The sequence below is a fragment of the Protomyctophum bolini genome, assembly GCF_963924005.1.
Source record: "Protomyctophum bolini genome assembly, chromosome: 16".
NCBI lineage: Eukaryota > Metazoa > Chordata > Actinopteri > Myctophiformes > Myctophidae > Protomyctophum > Protomyctophum bolini.
The window spans coordinates 31787506-31811951 of NC_137877.1; the positions used below are offsets into that span (position 1 = coordinate 31787506).

At 41.4% G+C, this 24446-nt stretch overlaps 1 protein-coding gene across 3 annotated transcripts in view; it reads right to left on the reverse strand.

The window, feature by feature from the left end:
- pde11a (phosphodiesterase 11a) overlaps positions 1-24446 on the reverse strand; it is a 101932-nt gene that overhangs the window by 14735 nt on the left and 62751 nt on the right. For all 3 annotated transcript variants that reach the window (XM_080785734.1, XM_080785733.1, XM_080785732.1), the window contains 8 exons: positions 16529-16618; positions 15703-15843; positions 15457-15521; positions 11876-12005; positions 10893-10968; positions 2428-2495; positions 2239-2331; positions 1570-1620 (listed from right to left, as the gene is read on the reverse strand). In XM_080785734.1, coding sequence (XP_080641860.1) covers positions 1570-1620; positions 2239-2331; positions 2428-2495; positions 10893-10968; positions 11876-12005; positions 15457-15521; positions 15703-15843; positions 16529-16609 — 705 coding nt within the window. In that variant the 5' untranslated portion in view covers positions 16610-16618. The remainder of the gene's footprint in view (positions 1-1569; positions 1621-2238; positions 2332-2427; positions 2496-10892; positions 10969-11875; positions 12006-15456; positions 15522-15702; positions 15844-16528; positions 16619-24446) is intronic.

The window sequence follows — 24446 nt, forward strand, 5'->3', positions numbered from 1 at the left end:
TTAGCAAAATAAACATTTGGGGATATGTTTTTCTACTAATCGCTGGCAACTGTGTTTAAGACACTCTGTGACACTGTGATATATCATATAATATTATATTAAAGCCATGATATAATCACAATAAAGCACCACCACCTGAGAATTATTGCTTAATATTATGACATAATATTATTGCAATCTAGTGTAGGAAACTGGAAGAAATACATGATCCCAAATAAGTCTTCATCTCCTAAATACACTTTCAGAATTCTAGAAATGACAACAAAACTAAGGTCACATTCTCACCAGAGAGCTTTGCTGCGATTAAAACGCATCCTGCTGCGCATTGTCAGAAAGTGCGCTTCGTTTGGCAGGTGTGAAGGCTCATTCGAATCCTAATGCGCAGCAAAGAACCGCATTTTACTCCGCCCAAAAACGGGGGTTTCGCTTCGCTTCCAATCGCACTTGACTACGATTCGGTGTAGGTGTGAATGCAATCCGCAGTAAATAAAGGAAATGAAGCAAACAATGTGGCGCGTGAGGAGCTGAACACAGTTGGAGACGGAGAAGGCATATTTTACGCAGCGCAAATATGTCCCATTACTGTGGATAGACTTGGTCGAATGAGGAGACTGAAGCCCTGATCGAAATGTGGACGTGTCACGTGTACATTAATCAATTGCTTAAGAAAACACATAAAAACACTGCAGTGTAGCCTATTATAGCCTACAGAATATTCTGTCTGTCTGTCTGTCTGTCTGTCTGTCTGTCTGTCTGTCTGTCTGTGCGTGCCGTAAACATGGAGTGCTGTCACTGTGTGGGGACTGGAGAGTTATATCAGTGCGCTCATGCAGCGCTGTGCCAAAAGAACAGTGCGTAGAGAGAGAGAGAAAGAGAGAGAGAGAGGGGGGGGGGGGTCCCAGGGCACGACACATGCACGTTATGAGTGTTATTTTATCACCATAGATTTCACTGTGTAGGCTAGTTTATGAATGGAACACATTGATAAAGGTTGCTGCGTTTCCAATTGCTGCGAATGACAGTGTGAAGGCAAACCGCAGGCAATTAAATATGCAAGAATCCCAAAATCCCCGCCCATACGCATTCGAGTCTCAGTATTAGGTGAGAATGTGACCTAATTAAGACAGATTTTGTATCTTTATTTAGGATTGTGTTTAATGAAAATGCCACACTACAGCAAGCCTCACATACAGTATTACGTTATGAGCCAGTGGACAGTCTAGACTTGGGTTATGGACACAGACAAATCTGTGAACATGAAAGAGTAATGAACTGTCACTTTTGGATATTCTGATATCACCCATTCATTCCTCCAGGGCTATGGGTACTTTCATTCTCTGGATCAAGAATATAAGTTCATTTCGGTGTAAAATTGTAAACAAACAAACACAGTCCCCTACTCATTATCAGTGCAACAGAACAAAGATTGATGGCATTGCGCATTAGAGCTGCATGGCCTTCTAGGTTCTTGCTATCGGGAGTGGGATGTTAATGACCACAAATATAGAAGGCCGTTCCAAGCTGTTCTGCTGGAATAAAAGTAATGTGCAAAACACTAATATCCTTTACCTTAAATTTGTCAACTTCAGTCTTGGAACAAGTGGCATGATAGGACAGTACCTGCAAGAAAAGAGTTACATATATTTTACTGTGTATTTTATATCATTTTAAATGTTAATGTATAAAAAATATTCAGTTGTACTCTAGGAGTACAAGTACAGTTTTAGACCAGGGTTAAATACATAACAGATTACTATTACTGCATATCAGTGTGGACAGCAACACATTGAAGTTCTAGCAGAGACTTCAGCTCTGAATCCATCTCTACACTTCCTCATTTCCTGTGAGACATACGTACGTAGCGTGCACTTATTTAATCAAAAACATCAAATTCAGCGATTCCATAAGCAATGCATCTATCTAGATCCACAGGACTCACGGACATTGTGCATTTGTTTGTTTAACTGTATGTAATGTTTTATTTTCGTTTTATTTTTCGTTTTGTGTTTTCTTGTAACATTTGTGGTCGTAGTGGCTACAGGTTAAAGGTCCCTGCACACTGGACGCGTTTTCAGATTTTTAGCTGCGGGCAGGTTTCTACGGTACCGCAGGCGTGCATTAATGACGATAACGAACACCCTCTCGTGTAATATTGCTTAATAGTATACTTAATCACACAATTGTGTTGTTTTCAAGCTGCACGTTCATGCAACAAAGTAGTTAGTTCTTAGTTCTTACATCCAGAGCCACTGACTGTTTAGCCCAAGACTTCTTGACTTGGTCGTACATGATGGTGTTGTTGATTCCCAGACCACAGAAGATCACAAATGCCTGAGAAGAGAATTACACAGACTGATCAGTAATAGATTCAACTACAAACATTTAACCCCTGATAATTCCCCAGAGCAGAAATGTATTGTAATTTACCTCAAAAAGACGCTGGTCTGCATCATCAAATGGCTTACCATCCAGCCTATTGAGCACTTGAGCCACACCTGTAACACACATACAATGACGAGTTTAAACATTGAGCCAGGATGTCATCTTGAAAAGATAATGCGTTGATGTTGCCGCTACATTCCTTCACCTGCATATGATGCTAATGTTTCAAAATAATACGTACACACCTGCATATATTATGCTAACATCCTAAATATCATACAGTATCTGCTTTAACATACGCCATATGTATATATCTATTTGTTCTATTTAACTGGTTTCCTATCTCTTTCCCTTTGCTCTCAATCTCTTTTCTCACATAATACTACAAAATGCTTTCAAAATGAGCATCCACAAAAAAACACCCACTTAAAACTGATTGCGATTCCTGGAATTGGCTCAGGTATATTTCACAAAAGCTAGCCCTAATTAGTAGAGAATCGCACCCCATTATATTTGTTTGTCTCTAAATGTTTTGATGAATTGAACAATGTGGACCCTGTTGTAAACAAGTGTAAGGCTTAATTGGGTCGTCCACTCACAGTTAACAGTCTTTGTATTGAGTTTGTGCTTGAAATGTACTGTAATTCTGCAAACTGTTAATAAATATTTCAATCAATCAATCAAACCCCCAACACAGTAAAATCCCAACTTTTAAAATTGAATTTAAAAAAATTGGCCAAAATGGGGAATTTATTGTGCACTCTCCTGTGCACACTCAAAGTCATTTGCAAAATATGCAATATAAATTTAAGTAAAGTGTACATCCGCAGCCATAAGACATTTTTACATTAACAGCAGTCTGTGCAGTTTACTTCAATGGCAATAATTAATTAAAGATTGAGTGCCGTGATTCCCCCCCCCCCCCTAAAATATGAGCAGGTAGGCCTACTATGATTATACTATTATTTTCAAAAAAGTGTACAGGAAGTGTTGAGTTTATTAAGTATACCTGGTTTCCCCTTTAGCACCACCCACCAATTTTACCATCTTAAGCAGACTAGGTAAAAGGGTTATATATATATTTATTTGAGTGTAAAGTAGGCTATTAGAATGCCATTGATTATAATGGCAGAAGATAGAAGGAAGTTTAAAGAGAAAGGGGTCAACCCATAGAGTTATACATAATCTAGACCGGACAACCTCCTCCCCAGCCATTCATTTCAATGGAAGTTGCTAAGTGGCGTTTGAAGCACCCGGAAGTCTGCCGGAGGTACCATTATAACTATATGGTTGGCTTGAGCGCAGTCTCAACTTTGAGGTCACTTTTAACACACTTTTGCGTCATGACTTCATTGAACGTCCGCTCACCTCCATGCAGGTCCTGCGCTCAACGTTGGCCAGCCGCTCTGGGGGCCTAGGTCATCCCTATGACTAAATGTTTCATTCTATGTCCATGTTAATGTTTGAGTGAAGGCTTTCATTTGACAGCAATGTCCCGTACTGCAATTCAAGCCAGCAACCTATTAATGTATGTTGTTATGCCTGACAAGAGGTTCAGTTAATGTTTAATTCTATGTCCATGTTAATGTTTGAGTGAAGGCTTTCATTTGACAGCAATGTCCCCATGTCTCGATAAACAACACAGAATGATGTCATTTTATCTTTTAATTAAAGAAATAGCCAGGACTTTGCTGATGAAGCTAATTGTTAGCTCATAGTGAGCTGGAGACCTAACCTATGCAATTAATATAGTCTGTCTTATTGGAGGCGTGCTGACCAATTTTCTTATATTTCATGAGAAGAGAAGGCACCCTTACATGCTACTTTGTACTTCATCAAACGAGGGTGTCCATTGAAATTATACTGAAAATATACTGGTCGTTAAGCGGCCTTGTCGTAGGTTGTGGAGAGAAAAACGGTTTCCCGCGTCCGTGTTAATATAAATAAGAAATGTTAAAGTGGCACTCTCTGATGACCTGGTAGACAAAACAGGAAAGGGTGCACACCAGTGTTGGTGAGGTGCTGGCCTGAGGCAGTAAACAAGTAAAAATAAGAAAAAGGCTGCACACTCGTAGCCACGATGCTGTATATTTATTGACAAGAATCCAACATTTCGACCAAGGAGGTCTTCTTCAGGGAATGACCTACTACCATTAATGACCAATTGTTTTTGACGGTTATGAATACAATAAAAAAAACATGTACAGGTATGTGTGATTCCAGCAAATCCATAGTGTAACAACTTTTGAAGATAAGTCAAGGAAATTATCAAAGCATATTCATTATTATTGAGTGTAGTATGAATGTATCAACCAATTGAACCATATTGGTGTTCATACATAATGTTACATTCCTGCAGATGTTCCATCATTCTGTTATAGACCAATTTCTCCAGAATATGGGAGAACAGAAATAGTTGCTAAATACACCAACGGTCTCCAGATTTGTAAACAGGAACTACTTTAGCAATTTTAAGGTCATCAAGGGTATTATTCCAGTTTCAAGATATTTGGTGAAGATGTGGGTCAAAGAAGGCTTAACAATTGAATGTCTAGTTTAGATATGACGTCATCATGACCAGCAGCTGAGTCTTTCATACACATAATTACGTCCCTGCTGAAGACTAAGGTTTCCCTCTCAGCTTCCCTACTGCCAGTCTCAATAACGAAGAAATACAGACAGTAAAAGGCTGCGGGCTCCCCTCTTTCATTAAAAAAAAACCCCAAAATGAATGGACACCAAGGAACACATTTTGTTTACATTGTTACCTTAGTTACATAAAACATCAGGTGGGTGTTATTTTTGTTGCTATAACTCCCTAATTTGACTGTGTGGAAACAACGAGGAACATCACTACCCCTCACCCCCATTGTACTGAGTAAATGGATGAGTATTGGCTTCGTCGGTGCCTCCAGAGGCGGGATGAATACTACAAGGCACCATGCCAAAGACCACAGAGGTGTCCACCAACTATCCACTGCCCTACGGCACCTCTGCACATTTACACATGTTTCTTTAGTGGGTCATCTGTGGGGTCTGGATGTCAGTGTTCAAAACATGCTTCACAGTATAGAAGCTGTTGAATTCACTACATTTCTCGCCCCCCCATACCTGTCTGACCTTGTCCACGTCAACATCCCCACCCGGTCTCTCAGGTCTGCCTCCTCCCTCACCCTGAAAGTCCTCCCAGCCCGTCTGTCCACCATGGGGTCAAGAGCCTTCAGCCGCTCTGCCCCTCACCTCTGGAACTCCCTCCCCCCTGACATCAGAAACATGGACTCTATCACCACTTTCCAAACCCACCTCAAAACCCACCTGTTTAGGCAGGCATATGACCCTGCATGACCTGTGTCTTCTGCTGCAAGCTGTGTTTTTGTTCTGCTTTTAACTGTGTTTTTGTACTGTTTTTAACCTGTACGGCGACCTTGAGTGCCCTGAAAGGCGCCTTATAAATAAAATGTATCATTATTATTATTATTAGAAGCAGGATTTGAACCCAGAACCCAGAATTAATTAAATAATTAATGCACAAAATCTCTGTACGTGCTGCATACATACATACGTCCATCTAGTTAACGTATCTCGAGAATCGTCCAACCGACCAACTTCAAACTTGGCATGCGCGTTGCTGCTGACCCCAGGGACATTTTTTAAAGATTTGTTTTTGGGGCTTTTTATGCCTTTATTGAAAGGGAACAGTATACAGACAGGAAAGGGAATAGAGATGGGGAGTCCGGCTGGCTTGGCAGCCTAGGTGCCCAGCCGGTTGAGCTAACCATCTGGGCCAACCCCAGGGACATTTATATGTCCGGTCAGCCAATCACTTAAGTTGTAGCATTTTCTTTAACATTATTTCATGATCTAAACTCAGCAACAAAAGTTTGGAAACTTTATTTCTCCACTTAAATAATACCAATTGGTATTGTATTTTATATCATTGATTACTAGTCACCTTTACAACGAGGTATAGATTGTAAGGATCTGGCGATCGTGGAATGAGCAACACAGCTAAACGTGTAGGTAGCGCCTCCAAACAATTGGCCAAAATGGCAAGTGGTTGGTATTCAACACTTGCTTTGAGTTGCTTAGTGGATTGGATGATTGCACTCTCCCACAGTAATAAGGAAAAAAAGCCATTTTTACACTTTATTAATTTTACACCTCAGTGTTAGGTAACTCAGTAGCAGGTGGAAGATCCAAAAGCAGCTGCAACAGCTTGGCACCATGCTGGTCAACCAACCTAGCTACATTTTGCTGTGGGATGGCATTCTATTCCTCAACCAGGTTTTGCTGCAAGTCAGCCAACGTGGTTTGTTGGTCACTCTAGCACATACAACATGCCCAAGCTGATCCAATTGTTCAAAATCAATTGGGTTGAGGTCTGGACTCACGACAGGCCATTCCATCCTCTCCACTCCCAAATTCTGGAGGTAGGCTACTCTGTGATGATCCCAGCTCTGTGGGGGCGAGCGTTGTCATCCTGGAGGATGGCGTTAGGTCCCAGATTCTGAAGATATGGGATCGCCACTGGCTCCCGAATCTCATCCCGATATCTCACTGCATTGAGATTGCCTTCAATGATGACAAGTTCTGTCTTGCTTGTGAGACAGATACTACCCCATACCATACAAAGATGTTGTGGCTGCGTATGGATCTACTGAGTTCCCTAACACTGAGTGTAAAATGAATGAAGTAAATTGTCAATATGTGTATTTGTTTTTTTGTTTCGTTCTTTTCCTCATTACTGTGGGAGAGTGCAATCATCCAATCCACTAAGCAACTCAAAGCAAGGATGAGTAGTGCCCAATGCCCATGAGGCGGGAACGAAATTCATCTTCTAGGGTCCTATAGTGCTTTTTCTGGTTTTATTTTCATAGCAGATTTTGTATTGACCTGTACTTTCGTTTGAACTGTACAAACTGTGAATAAAGTGTTCAATCAATCAATGTTGGCCTACAAAGCAACCAAATGTATGGCACCCCCATACCTTCAAAGCCTGATTCAACCCTGCAACCATTGACCAATAGACCTCACTCAGATCAGCTAGGAAGCTGTCTGAACCTTCCCTAAAACATGTTTTCACCCATTGTGATATTCCAAACAGTTTAGCTATAATTAAACTTGGGTCACAACTAGCCAGCTCGACTTCCCAAAACAAACTGGTGAGGCTCCTACTTGGCCTCACCCCCCGAACCCACCTCACCCCTGCCCACTTTGACAGGCTGGAATGGCTTAGGGTCAGCGACAGAGTACAGCATCTTGCAATGGGTCTGGTCCACAAGATTCGATACACCACCAAGATAATCATGTACCTGTCTAAATACTTCCTTAATGTTAACAAGTCCACACCCACAACACCAGAGGGAGTGCAACAAACCATGTGCAACCCAGATTCGACACAAACAAGGGACAAAATTATTTTCGCTCCCATGCCACCAAAACGCCCTACCTACAGTCATTAAGACATGCGAAACCCTTGACTCCTTCAAAACCACTCTCAAAGGGCACATACGGACGGCTGCAATTCGAAACTGGCCCCCATAAAATCTGAATCCCAGCTACAGTCTGATACTGTAACCAGGCTAGTTCAACGGCTGCAACCAGTGACTTGCATCAGGGCAAACACACTTTGCATTGCAGTTTCTCAAAATTGTCCAGTTGCATTTGAAAATTGTAATCATGGCACAAAAAGCAGTGAACTGCAACCACAACAGAAAGGATATCAGTTATGGATTCTTGATTTGAGAATTCGCTGTGCTGCTTTTGTGTGAATAACAGCTTTCATTCCAGGTTCCCATCGGTGCCACCCACGTACACACACACACGCAACATTTCTTCTCCTCTCAAATTTTCAGCTGTTTGTCCTCCCCCTCCGTACAAATACATACAAGCCACACACACACACACACACACACACACACACACACACACACACACACACACACACACACACACACACACACACACACACACACACACACACACACACACACACACACACAAACAAAAGGGGAGAGGTAACATCGTAAACCCTATTCTCATGGCAAATGATGAATAAAAGCTCAAAACGAGTCACACATTCAATGCAATGTGTTGTGAGCTTGTAAATCTGCTATTCTTGCAATTTTTTTATTTAAAAAATGAAATTTTGAAATACATGTTTTAATTGAATTGTTAATAAATTGTGATATTATCTACATCTACACAGTCTATATTTCCCAAAAAGAAAGAGCAGGATAAAACACAGCCAACGGAAATTAATATCCGGGAGGTTATTAATTAAAAGCAGAGGCATGTCCCCCCCGCACACACACACACACACACCCACCCATGACACGACACACCGAGGAGGTGTTCAACTGACCATCTGTGATCAGATGCAAACAAAACGAATGACTTCCTGTGTCAGACCTGGATCTGAATGGAGCTGCTAGCATAGCCTCGCCCTGCAATATCCATCCAGGCTGGGGGGGGGGGCTCATTCTGGAACACAAAAGCACACAGCCAGGAGAAGGGAACTCCGCCTCTGTGTGCGGTGTGATGGCGCAGCTATTCATCTAACCTCACGCTCTCATCTCTGCCTCGCTGCTGCTCTACAATGCAGCAAAACATGAAAAACCCAGGAAGTGCTGCCTACCTGGCATCAGTGCTTTGAAGTGCTGCCTACCAGGCATCAGTGCTTTGAAGTGCTGCCTACCTGGCATCAGTGCTTTGAAGTGCTGCCTACCTGGCATCAGTGCTTTGAAGTGCTGCCTACCTGGCATCAGTGCTTTGAAGTGCTTGCCTACCTGGCATCAGTGCTTTGAAGTGCTGCCTACCTGGCATCAGTGCTTTGAAGTGCTGCCTACCTGGCATCAGTGCTTTGAAGTGCTGCCTACCAGGCATCAGTGCTTTGCCGCCGCTGCTATTTATTCAGATTTTCTAAACATTCCCCTGCACGTACATTTTATGTGTGTGTACGTGTGTACGGTGGAACGGCACTAAAGTGGTTCTCCTCCTACCTCACCGACCGGACCTACCAGGTTTCCTGGAAAGGTCTGTTATCATCCCCCTGAACCCTCCAAACTGGGGTCCCACAGGGATCTGTACTTGGTCCCCTCCTTTTCTCACTGTACACTAAATCCCTTGGCACTATCATCTCTGCTCACAATATATCCTATCACTGCTACGCCGATGACACACAACTGTTTCTATCCTTCCCCCCCTCTGCCACTCAGGTGGAAGAGCGCATCACCGCATGCCTGGCTGACATCTCAAGCTGAACCCAGACAAGACTGAGCTTCTCTTCTTCCCAGCTAAGTCCTGCCCTATGCGGGAGCTAACTATTTCCGTAGACAACGCCCTGGTAACGTCTGTCCCAACAGCCAGGAATCTAAAAACGCCGGGACAACACTCCACACGTCCCAAACTCTTCTCCCTTCTGGCTCCAAAACTGTGGAATGCACTTCCCATTGCAGTCAGAACTGCAGCATCACTCCCAATCTTCCGCCGTAGTCTGAAAACCCACCTTTTCAGACTCCATCATGGCCCATAGCACTTACCCTACCCCCTTAGATAGCATTTCTGTAGACTTAGATAGCATTTGATACAGACTTATAGCATGTTATGTAGACAGCACTATAATTGCATTGTATGTAATCATAGCACATCATAGTACATATGTATAGCATAGTAGTATATACTGTATGTATAGTTTATATGTATAGTTTCATTATATAGATATTCCACTGTTACTTTCTTAGTTTACGCATGTTTCATGATAAATGCTTTTTATGTGACGTATTCCCATGCTTTTTTGTTATTGCTTAATGTAAATCGCTCTGGATTAAAGGAGAATTCCATACTAAAAGGCTTTCTTACCTTTCTTTGTAGTTGTTACGTCCCCACCAAAGAGGTCCAGGTGTTATTTTGTGCAAAAGCTCCTTATTGGCTGTTTCCCCTACCATAAGCCCTAAATGAATTGCATTGAAATGAATGGGAATTGAATGGGGCTATGGGGTGTTGTTCTAATTCGCTTATTTCCATCGCTCAAAATTATAATTTCTTTGTATATATCCTCTCTTCATAATGTAAATAATATCCCAAGCGGCACACTTTACTACTTCTTTCGATGGAAATAAGCAAACTAGCATAACACCCCATAGCCCCATTCAATTCCCATTCAATGCAATGCAATTCATTGAGGGCTTATGGTAGGGAAAATAGCCAAGGAGTTTTTGCACAAAAAAACACCTGGACCTCTTTGGTGGGGACGTAACAACTACAAAGAAAGGATTCTAGCATGGAATTCTCCTTTAAGAGCGTCTGCTAAATGTCTAAATTGTGTGTGTGTGTGTGTGTGTGTGTGTGTGTGTGTGTGTGTGTGTGTGTGTGTGTGTGTGTGTGTGTGTGAATGCGTGCGTGCATGTGTTTTTGAAGGTGCATAATGCATAATATTTTATCTAATCTAATCCTTGCACAGTCAAGAATCATGATAAGTCCAGCAAAACACGTCCCATTTGTGCGCTTACCTATGATTTGGTGGTTGCTGTTCCATATGGGTACACAAAGAACAGATCGAATGTGGAAACCTGAGAACTGGTCAGCCTAAAACCCAGGGACATGTAAACACAAGCCAGGAGTTATACTCACAGGTACCTACTGTGTATACCAGGGATTCTCAACCTGTGGGGCCATGAGGATAACACAAGTGAGCCCCCAACTAATTGGCAAAACACTGAGACACTGACATTTCAATAAAAAACAAAAAAACAAAACATATTTCATTGCGATACCGATAAATATGAACTTAATGATGGTTCCATTGATTCAAGCCGGAACACAAATAAACATGCTCTGAACATGCAACACAGCCATATTTTTTGTGTTTAAGTGGAATTAAGTGGTCAGATAGGTGGGCAGCGATTTTCAAGTGGGCCCTAATCCAGAAAAGGTTGAGAATCACGGTTGTATACTGTACATCATAAGGGACGTGGCAAGCACACAGTAAAATCCTCAGTGTTCATTTAACTCTTACAGTGAGTATAAACAAATGGACCCATATGGGTACCTCTCTTACAAATTGATAAATTATAACTGAGGGTTTTACTGTGTAAGTTCTTTAATTATTGAACTATACAGTGCATGCATTCTATTTTTGCTGCTGGAATATTAACTATGCATGCATAGTTGCATACATGCTTCAGCACTGATTGAATATTCTATATTTCTTTATTCATTGTGAGAATATTATATAGAAAGAGCTATATAACAGTGTAGAGGATGGACTATTATCGGAGAAACTACTGAGACAACTAGTACTGGAAAACTATATATAGGATTTCAATTGATTCATGAACCATTGAGGTTTCATTTTAGGAGTATACACTGTAGTATATGGTCGGTTGGGATCATATCATAAGGAAATATCTAGGTTATGTGCATCATGAGACGCAGGCACTCATAACATAATCATGCATTCTCTTTTTTTCACTGAGAGTGTGGAAATGATTACCTCTGCGTCAAATCGTGGATCCTGGTAAGCATCGCTGATGTTCACAGGCAGACCTGTGGAAGCCACCAGCTCTGCGATGCTGTTGTTGATGAGCCAGTCTGAGTAGGAAGACTTCTCAATGCTCTTGAAACTATAGGGTGCATAGAAAGAAGAGCAGGTGGGGATGACAAAATAGAAGAAGACCAAAAATGTCTGTTTGTAACAGAGCGGCATCGACAGCACAGAACCATGCTCACCCTCCATTCATTAATAACAGTTGTGATTGTAATAAAAGCGTTTGAGGTGGGAAAGACAAAACACATTGTTTAACCTATTTAGACTTGAGGCCGATTCTAAAATTGCCTTCTAAAAACTAATCTAAGGTTGCTGAAATCCTTCAAATTCTTATTCAAATATTAAAGAGATTATAATAATTATGTTGATACATTTATAGCGACAACTAATGAGACACAGAGAGGTAGCTCCCAGATTGAAAGGGATAACAACGTATAGGTTGCAACAGGTCTAAATGGGTTAATTAATTCATTAATATCTATCTATCTATGTATCCTAATGTGCATTGGACTACAGTTATTTAGTTCGTAGTAATGTTTCTATTCTTTTTTTCTTTTGATCATATTCAAGTAAAAACAAACACTTGTCTTCTCCTTTCCACCTCAGATACACGCATGTGAAAGATTGTCGTAATTTCCCCTCAGAGCGCCTTTTACCTTTATGTGTATTTAATGAATGAATGAATAAGTAAACTTCTGCTGCAGCTTATGAAGTAATGAAAAGTTAATTGTCTTATTGTCTTCCTCCACGGCAAACGCCCACCAGAGAACCGACTCCATCTTTGCGTGCAGGTTCCATTCACATTCACCGCACTAGGGCTATCATTGACCTTTTGCCTTTAAACATGCTAAATGTTCACTGTGGTTTATTTAGTCAAGAAAGATAGGGAGAGGATGTCAGATGTTTTGATGTCAGATGTATCAGAAAGATGCAGAAGAGCTGATGTTTTGAATCTCTTTGATCTAGCTGCTGTGTGGATATGCCGCTCACTGAAAAAGGATGGCTAGATTTCCTCTCCTCTTTTGTTTCTGTCTCTCTCTCTGTTCTTCTCATATATCTCTCACTCTTGTCTGTCATTAGTTGCCACAGACACACACCGGCAGAGCCATACACTAGCTCAACATTACTCTCCCCATGGGGGTGGCTGGGGATTCGGAAGGTACATTACAAATCCTACAGTACACTCAGCCTTTGACGTCAGATTTATTCACTTAATTACCCACATAAATCTTGCACGTCGCTCCATGCTATTCAGATATGAACCTCTAGGAACTAAGACATGCATCAGCACAGAAGCTCTTAATACTCAGTTTGATTTTAAATGCAGTGGACTTTTTTCTTTTACTCGGGAGTATGGTTAATTATTTTGTCATTTGTCACTGAGAGTATCACACAACCGTTTATCAAAAGTGACATGTCTCTTCAGTCACAGAACAAACTGTTAAGCCTGCAGGACAATCCTGAGTGTTAATTCCAAGTGTATACAGTAAATGGAGCAAAAATGGTAATACTGTCTTTTCCCTTATTCTTGTTCCTCATTACAGATAATTCTGCAGCAAATATGCTTTTCGTTAACCACTGTTGTGGTTATCACTGCTGCCTTGGAGTGTCTGACTGTGTCTGTTAAACAAGCACTGGGATGGGGATGTGATTTGTCTTCCATTTTGGTTCTCTTTTTCCCCTTCCATAAACAACCCACACAATATTAAGCCCTTCTCTCTCGGCTGAGCCATGCCTTTGCAGGGGAGGGAAGCACCACAACCCAATTAAAGGAGGGTTCCTACGGCATGTCTTCAATTCAGAATCAGCATATTACTTGTGCAGTGCTCCAGAATATTCAATTCTCTGTCCCCTGCCACCCCTGTGCAGACTTTACAGTTACACTAGTCGTGCAAAGGACCAATGCTGAGTACAAGAATCTGAACACGCTGATCGACGTTGCTCAGCACAATAACCCTGGCAGATGAGTGCTTGTAGTGTATAAGCAAAAGTAGCTGAAAGAAACTGCCAGCATGGCCAATTAACTTTGATGGAATTCTCGCCCCATTCATCTTTAAATAAATATGCTCTAAAAATCTCATATGTTTCCCATTTTTCTGGGTTGTCAATTGGAGAGTACATCACAATCAACCTGATATTTCTGTCCCCACAAAAATCCTATTTCTCATTTGCAAATAAAGCAAAGTCTGAGCTTTAGTGCTATAGGTGTTGCATATACAATGCATATGCATAATTTATACTACTGTCACTGACTATATTGGTTTATATGGATGATATTTCTTCAATCTGACTGAAATATTTCTGATTTCAACCGAACTGTTTCAATGGGCACTAAATAAATAACATTTACATGCCACAAAGAATGTAATCTGAATTTTAAAAGAACTCCCATGCTTGAAGTAGTTCTGCCTGTTTTTTATCTGCCCCATACATTTTCTAGATTGACATGTCCCCAGAAGAATATGTGCATTTCTGCTGTTCTTTCTAATTATCTATAGTATATTATTATAGCCTACTGTAATTTGTCACTATTAGATTTCATGGAGCAAACATGCCCAGAAAGTAATTACAATTGGAGAAATTATCAGAATAAGTGTTTATGTGGTTACAATATTCAGCGCTAATATTTTCCTGTTGAATAGATTATCTAGGTGTAAACCACCCCTTACTTCCGATCAGACCAAATCTGACAAGCCTCTCATTATGTTTTTTTATTTATTTTTAATAACTTCTTATCCCACGATTTTGGAAATGTTTTATTCTGATTGAGCTATCGCTCCAATTATTAGTGGAATATTAGGGTCCATGTTAACACAACTATATGGAACTTGTGTTTGATTAGATCTTCTCCATAGTCATCAAAACATCACAGAACATACCTGAATAATTGAGTCCGTTTTGTCAGATAAACCTTAAATCAGTACTTTTAAAATCAATCTATGCTTTAACCACTTGAACTTTAGAGTCACAATTCTGGATCGAATAAATTTGGTGTGTAGAGAGAGAAAAAAGGAGCGTATTTGGCTGCGGACCCCCATCTCAAAATATGTTGTTCCAGGGACACCCCAGAAGCAAATACCGGTATGTGAGTTCACTGTACAAAGATTTGCACACATTTTCACAAAATTTAAAAAATAAGCAGATCTACAAGCTCGTAGATCTGCTATTTTTCAACAGCTAATGTTTAATGTTTAATAATGGTTAAAGTGTTATTAGTAAAAGATATATTAGTGTTAAAGATATATGGCGACACAGATGCGGCATCAGGTCTTAATAGTTGAATACATTAGGGGCTCTATTTCCGTCCATGCTAAACCCCTTATCCTTAAACTACTTTGCCTTTTCTTTTTTTTACTATTTTGAAAAACATTTCTGAATAGTTAAAATAGCCAATCTACAAGCTCACAGCGTGTCGATGTAGATTGGCTATTTTAACTATTCAAAAATGTTTTTCAAAATAGTATAAAAGGCAAATAGTTTAGGGATAAGGGGACGAAAATAGAGCCCTACAGTATGTGTTACTGTACCTGTTTTCAGCGTCTGCACTGCACTTCGGAGACAGAAGTTCAAATGACTTTGTGAACTTCACCACCTGTGGGGGTTTGATGGATGAGAATATCACTACAGTACAGTACACTGACAAGCTGCCTACAATTATACAGTATATACACAAGACAGATACACACAGGCGTGCAGTACATGGAGGTAGGCAGACACAGACAGACAGACAGACAGACAGACAGACAGTGCAAGAGGAGCAGAAAAAAAAGCACCGGTGACTCAATGTCCTCCAGCAGCTGCACAGAGCAGCGCTCGCACTTAAGCAGCGTCTGGGCACGGTGCATGATCTTCCTGACAATCTTCTCCAGGTCAGTCTGCTCCTCAAACAGGTCATTGACAACCTCGAGCAGAGCCTGTAAACCAACAACAAACCATTCACTATACTGTGGTGTTATGTCACCTGCCTAGTGCCTACACAGGCGAGGCTGAATGAAAAAACCATCTGTCAGCAAGACTCAAGGCTTTTTGAATAAAGACATTTGGCTGCTTGCTAAGCTATCAGTGCATAATTATCATTATTTTTAAAGCATAAACGGACCGGGCAATACAACATGAGAGCTTCCCACAATAAAGAACAAATGAGGCTCTCCATCTAAGGCAATGCCAATACAATTAAATACAGCAGAGCACATAAACATCCTGGGAGCCGTCCCCATTTCTCTCCACCTTTCACTTGATCTCTCAGTTCTCATTATGTTCTCCCCATCAGAGATCAATGTGTGACGTGCATTAGTGCCTCTCTAGATGTTCCCTGGGAGATTTACACCATGGACCAGCCGCCTGACGCCCCCCCTCCCCCCTCCCCATGTGGTTTCCAGCCCATCCCCCATCCAAGGAACTAGAGGACGTGTCCATGCGGGTCCACGGCGCCCGCTTATCCCCTTTGCAGTGGCAGCAAGTGGGCTGTTGCTGATCAATACTCAGCCTCACTGTCAGCATCGAGGGGGAGGGAAGGAATGCTGATCCTGGAGATGGAGGAGGAGGAACCTAGTCCTAGTTGCATCCCCCCGCCTCCTCCTCCTTTTCTTGGGCCCTTACCCGACTCCTGTCATACTCCTTCCTCGAGGCTGCGAAGAGCTGAGCGTTGGAGATCGCAATACCGCAGAAGGGCAGGTACATCTGCAGCACCTGTGAACACATCAAACCCATGTCGAATTTGTTTTCTTACTACACAGTAAAATCCTCAGTGTGTAGTTACTGATATTTGGATTGTTTTTCCATTTCTGTCACTGATCCAAAATACTTTTTATGACATGGCTCTACAGGAGGCTAGCTGAAAGATGTATTATGTATCTCTCTGGAGCTAATCTCACAAAATACTCGACTGAAACATCGTATGCATACTGCCAGTATTAGTAGGCCATAGAGGTGCCTCCACTTTTCACATTATGGCTCCGTATTTAAATAATATTTAACTTTCATTTCATAATGGAAGTCAATACGGAAACCTTGAGTATACATCATAGATATGACATACTGTAGGTGACTGATGTTGATGGCTGGCCACATGAAGTCAATGAGGAAACCTTGAGTATACGTCATAGATACGATATAGGTGACTGATGTTGATGGCTGGCCACATGAAGTCAATGAGGAAACCTTGAGTATACGTCATAGATACGATATAGGTGACTGATGTTGATGGCTGGCCACATGAAGTCTGAGATGCTCATGGAAGCTAGATTTATACTAGAGGTTTGTGCAAAACTGATCAGTTATTGTATAGTCCTCTCCTAACTAAATTTACACTTTCATCAGTTAAAGATTTTTATAGTTATATTTTCAACGATCAAAAAAGCTACCATGGTAATGAACTGAAGCAAATATAGAATATCCTTTCATAATAATGTATCGTTACTTGGCAGAACAGGACAAACTAGAAGAACTCTGAGCGCAGGTCACTACCAGTTATTGATTTTTTTTACAAAAGTCGGCTTCCTGGTGGCGCTATAAAAGCTGAGGCTGATATGATTTTTTTAAGTGGCAATTCGTCCTCAATTTAGTGGGAATATGTGTGCAAACTTTCACATAAATTGCAATTTGGGGCAGAGGTTCGTCATTGGCATCCAGGGAGTGTGTGCACAGTTTGGCATCAACCGGGCCAACGATGCTGGAGATTAGCTGTGGACGCACACGCACGCACGCACGCTCCATCTATTATTTTGTCATTCAATATCTTCTACATAGGCATACTCTACATGAGCTACTGAGATGCGGGTGTATACTGTAAAACATCTGGTAGGGTGAACAACAGCTGAGGGTGATGGAGGGGGATCAAAACTACATGATTCCAACAACACCAGGCCATGTTGCCTTATCTGAGAAACACTCAGCCCCGTAACAAGGAATCAATTGAATTTAGGTTGTTTGCTCCCTCACTCAGCCTCTTTGTTGAGTTATCAATCTTCAGCATCTGGCTGCTGTGTAAACAATAAAATCAGTAAAACAAACCTACAAATATTTACCGGCCTTGTTTTGACCTGAGGGTAGGGGACACGCAAACAATACATGAATGGGAAGTTACTCAGCTGTGGCCCCTGATACAGGGCTATCTATTTCAGCATTTTGAAAAAAGTAATCAGCAATCATGTAATGGGCACACAAAGAATGGAACAGTAAAATAGAATAAAGAACACAGACTGCCAACCTATGAGAGCCTATGCTGTATCGTGTGCTTACTCAACAAATTTTCCTTTGATTGAATCTCTATAAGCTCTCCACTCTCTCTGCCAGTGCAACCTTCACCGACTTTTCACTTAGACTTAGACATAACGTTATATTCTTACATATAGGAAGCAGTACGTAGTTTCCTAATTCACAATGACAATATCTAACAAAGAAGCAAAGAAGCTACTGTAAATGGTAAAAAAAGAGACTCAAATGTCACATAAGTTTAAAAAGAAATGGAACAGCACTTGAACATTTCAATCAATGTACATGCCATATCTGAAACAATTGAAATATGCATTAGGTTGTAAACATTTTAATGTGCTGTAAATAGGCCCATCTTAATCACGATGTGATGAGAAATATAATGCGGTCACTACTAATGAGTAAAGGGACTTTGCATGCACTCAGTCATTGTGCATTATCAAATGCATTATAAAGTAGTCTTTACATGTGGAAAACAGATGATGCAGAACTACAAGCTCATACATTAAGCCATTTGAGCTGCTCTATGGAATTCTCTAATAATGATCTCCCAGAGAGACCCAGAAGGAGCAGATTCATTAGCAAGCAGGACTTTGGGGACCCCAGCTATGGATCTGTCCATTGAAGTACTGGGCAAAACCCAAGAAAAGCGCTGCTCTCTCTAATTACATTCTGTCAAGCAGGCCATTATGCAAGGCTGCATTACAATTTACAAAGAAGACATTTTTGCCTAGAGACCTGTGGACTGACCAGTAAAGAGATGTTTAATAACGAAACTAAGTGTCCAAGTCCATGGGAACATTGCAGCAGTCTGCTCCTCTAATCTCCATTGTACTCAGCTGGAATATCATATGAACTGCAACGATGCAATGCAAAGCGAGAGTGCAAACTAGCCAACAAACACCAACTCGGGACTCTTATCGTTTCCCTACACACCCTTCTGTAGCATACGAGCATCAGTGTCTTGAGCTCTGCAGTGTTGTTGTTGTCACGCCACAGTGCGTCTACGTAGTGTACTGTACGTAGGTGGTGCGCCTCTTTCCCCTCCTAGCTGTACCTTGGGTTGGCTCCCACGGTATCAGTGTCAGGATGCAGAGAGATTTGAACCCAATATGCAGTCACGGGCAACAAGTGTAGATTTTCACAGTATTTAATAAAGAAGAGGTGCAAAATCTTACACTGAAGTTGTATGCAGGGAAAACTCAGGAACGCAGGGAACAGCAATGACAAAGTATAGTCAACACAGGAACGACAGAAACCATGAACATGCATCGGTGACAAACCAACTATGAACTGACAAAGAAGGGTTGCAATGAGTCCAGTTAAATAGGGGGCAGGCTGATTGTAGAAGTGTTCACAGGTGGGAAGATGAGGGAGTTGGAGACAGGTGAGTAAATGGGACTGCAGTGTGGAATGGAAAGTGGGAGTGGCCAGGGCTGACATGGTCTGTGGAGAGACAGACCCTGACAGTCAGCTTGCTTGCCACCAGTTCCGGGTGCCCGACACAGTGCCCAGCCAGCCTCATCCTTCTCTCTCTGACCTTGTCTGTGACCCGTGGGAGGCCCCCTTAGAGGTCCACGACGTTGATGTGGTCCACCCACGTTTAAAAAACTGTCTGGGGTGTTCACATAAGACCGAGTAGACGATGACATGACCAAAATTGTTTTTTAAAGTGAAATATCCCTTTAATACCGGTAGTTGTGTTAACGAGATGAATTTACAGTGACTATACATGTGTTATGATATGGTGAAGTCTCTGTTGTACTATCAAGGTGCTTTCTGAATAAGGAACAGAAGCTCTGCATTTTCTCTGATCTCACATGGGACCCTCTAACTTACGTCAGCAGCCTGCAAAGCACTTTTGCAAACACATTTAGCAAAGATCGCTGTTTATGAGAGTGACATCAAATATTTATGCAACAGGAATCGACACCACAACAAATTGCACAATGGCGCTGACTCTTTGTTATTCAATTACCCCATGAATAATTCCAGGCACTTCACAGATCAGGTGATCCCCAGTCTTTAGTCATTGTGTGGTGTCACTCTGAATAGCCTACTTTCCTGACTAGCCTACTTTCCCACAATACTTCAGTGGTACTGGATTGTTTAAGTGGATAAAAAAAAAAGTAAACCTTCCTGACCATGTGATGTGAAAGCATAGAAATTCACATTAATATGTTATTCAAATATGATATTGTTTCATAAACCCAGTGAACATAAGTTACTACACTTACTTGTAGACCATACTGTATGGTCATTCTGACATCATCAAACCCGAAAATTAAGGCCCGGTTCTACCTGTCCTGGGCCCTCATCAAACCCTGTACACTCAAGACACTGCCCCCGCTGCCACCCTTAGATCTCCAGATATAGAGCTGACCTGTTCTGACATTCCATAATTATGTTGATCTGACCTCATCAAACCCTGTACACTCAAGACACTCTCCATATGCCCAGTACATAATTCATTCCATATGTTGATCCGACCCCCCATGCCAAAGCACCAGCGCTCGCCCAGCAGTCTGCCGCCACCCGGTCGCTTCTCACCCTCAGGGCACCTTACTAGTAATATGAGTATATAATGTATACTCAAAGCTTCACTGCACAGATAATCTACTGTTAGACAGATATTAGGTTCTTAGCTTGCTTACTGTATGATTCTTGATGACTATTTCTATGTATTTGATGTATTACCTCGTATTGTTCCTGCTTACTGCAAGTCGCTCTGGATTAAGATATACCTAAATTGAAATTGTAAATTGTAATTGAAAAATGTTTATGTATGAATGATGTATGATGTATGTGGTTGGGGTTTACCTTCTGTACACTGTGACCTGTCAAGCCTACCACATTGCATTGATGTAGCCCTGATACATGACTGCCATGATGATTATCATGACAGTCATGACGTAACTGCACCCTGTTTTTTGCGATCGCTACATTTACACGAAATCCGTATATATAAACATTCAGATTACAAATATAAAGTACTCACTTTTTATCCCACGGGTGTTAGTTAGTTGCTGCTCTAGCGATTAGAATTGCTGCATCCCGCGTTGTTTAATAAAAAGCATTTTTATCCGAGCGCCCCGGCTACTTTTTTCAAACGGGGTTCGTTTGGGAAATCCACAGTTGCACACCGGGAGCGCACTCGCCTATTAGTCTGTATTGGCAGGGCGGTCAGCGTACCTATATCGAACACACCGAGTGCCACCCTCCTCCCGACCGATAGGGGCGCGTAGTTGAAAGCCAATGGCAAAATAACAGCTCGGATAAAAATGCTTTTTATTAAACAACGCGGGATGCAGCAATTCTAATCGCTGGAGCAGCAACTAACTAACACCCGTGGGATAAAAAGTGAGTACTTTATATTTGTAATCCGAATGTTTATATATACGGATTTCGTGTAAATGTAGCGATCGCAAAAAACAGGGTGCAGTTACGTCATGACTCTCGTATGAATACGAGAGTCATAAATCATGGCTAGCATTGATGTTAATTTAACTATTAGTTCACTTTATTTCATAAAACAAATCACAGACATCAGCCTTACAGCATGCAATGTATGTTCACTATTCACTGCTAATAAACATGGCATGATACACTGTAGGCAGTATGTTTACCTATGATTACACCTGAATTATTAAAAAGGTTCCACAGAAAAAAGGCCAGAGCGCCTGACAAGATCAATAATGTCAGGATAGTATTTACACATGTATGCTTATTGCTTCACAGACTCCCTCAGCCCTATGTTCCTTCAATACTATCACCAGTGGTGTATGCAGGAATTATATTTTGGGCAGGCAAAAACGTTGCAGACCCCCACGACCCCCCGTGGGGGCATGATTCTAAACTACGTCCGTCTATAGACATGGTAAAGCCCCGCCTGCCTCTGATTGGCCTGTCTTACCAGACGTCCGAGGTGGATTGATAGTCTGGTGACACTGACGCGAGGTTACTCCGTGGTGGGAAATAATACAATTTATACAAGTATGGTATAATACAAGGGGCAGAGAATGACAGCTTGGCACGCACGACAGATGACGCTCTAGAATGCCTTGTAACTTGTAACTTTTATTTTTGTAGAAGAGGCAAACTAATTTTGTTTATGCCGTTTGCTTTGATTGAATAATTGATTGAACACGTACGCCGCAATATGATTTGATTTGGGTGTGTTCTGAACACACACACAATTTCTTGATGACTTATATGATTCAATAGGACAAAACATAAACATGATAGGACAAGGGGGTTATAGTGTTACCATGAGGCCAATTAAAATAAATATGCAGGGATAGTGGCGTGCACAGATAGACACTAGGGGCACTGTACAGTATGTGGACCATGGTGACATTGATACATTCTTGATAAAAATCTTCTAATATATTATTTAGGCCCCAAAATCTATAAATCTCACACTATTAAGGCAACTGGCCGGTTCCACACGCTGCACAAGGTGCCCTTTTTTACTTGAGCACCTCTAAATGTCTGTGCACGCCACTGCCTACTGGCAACATACTGTACACAAGATAATCGGTCACACACGCGCACACACAGTCAGGTAGTTCAGACTGTGTAAGACTGTCTAGTGTCTACTATACTGTACACTACAGTACAGTATAGTATAGTATAGACTAGACAGATGCCAGAATCATTGCAAGGTGTTGACATGTTAGCAGTTCTTTATTCAAAATGTACATTGATTGAGGGGACACCTTCAATATCTCAGATGCCGCCTCATTAACAGCAGCTAACAGCTTGCAAAAGCTAATATCTCCTCCCTTCCTAAAGTGTGTATCTTTTGTGAGTGGACTGAAATGAAGCAACCCTGGAAAATGAAGACAAAGAGACCTATTAAATTGACTCAGAGAAATGCCTGCGAAAACCACTATTCTCATTCTAAAGAGCTCTGCAAAAGCTGCCTCAAGGTAATTGACACCGATTTTATTTTGCTGCCGAGACCCAGTAAAGAATAAGTGATGTCTGGTCAACAAAGAGGGCCAAAGTTGTGAGAACACAAAGTATCAGGCTGGAAAGGCTGCAGGTATTGACAAAGCTTTCACCTGCACATCTGACTTCATCACATAGCAGAATGAAGCTGTTATCCAAACAATAATTTCTGTATAGTAATAAACATGTGATGATAACTAAGTCATACTCTTTCAGTGGATGATATGTGATGGACTGACTGTTGACAGTGTGAGAACTTTGAGAAGCATGATCCCCCAAGTCACATCATTTGAACAAAATGTCTGCTATCACTGATGGTGTATGGATACCAAAGCATGTTTCTTTGCTTACCACCAGTGTTCTCAAGTACCTAAAGTAATATAGTACTTTCAGTAATATTATTACTTTTTTCCAGTAACTAGTAGCGTTTCACATTTTGAGTAATAATATTACATTTACTTTTTTCCAAAAGTAACATGTTACTATTTTCACGAGCCTTGGTGGAACTGTGACTCTAGGGCGGATACGGAAACGATGCACACTTGTCTGTATGTGTGAAGTATGGGATGCAGAAGGGCGGGCCTTAAACCGTTCGGAACGCGGAAAACAACAAACTAGTGTGTGACTCGTGTTGTTAAACTGCAAAAGAAGTAAACAAACTAAACATGGAGGTGGAGGAGATATCGGCACCACAAAGCGTTTCATTCACTATACTTGGAAGTATTCGCATTTTTTTAGTATGTCCACGATAAAGACAAGAACATTATTGTCCGCTGCAAGTTGTGCATATACTGTAGGGAAGAAGGTGTGATTTATGAATTCATACCAGGGGGGCAGTCAGACGGATATTTTGTGAAGCCACTAAGGCTGTTGTGGCGCTCTCATTGGGCTCAAAAAAACCCATAGCCCCATAGAAGTCCATGTATTTGGGCCCAACTTCACCTAGACTGTATTACCTTAATAAACATGGTCATGAATACTTTTTGCTTCCAGTCACTAGTTTAAAGTCTCATTTCTAATCAGTCATAATATTCTTTTTGGAAAATTATGGTCCCATTTATTAAAAGAATGACCATAAAGTCGCGCATGTTCTGAGGGGCGTGGCTACCGTTACAGTCTATGAACGGGATCCCCCACCCACTCGAGTCAAAATAAAAACCAACGAAGAAGGGGGAAGTCCCGCCTCGTTGTCTGGAGAGTTTCACCGGCCGGACAGCACGTGGAAGGAACATGTTATTCCAACCAGTTATTTTCCCCTCCATCAGGCTGGCCAGGGGAGGTAGTTTAGAGACCAGGATTATTGCATGTATTTTGTGAGGGTACCTACCCTAGGGGACACGAGGAGAACATG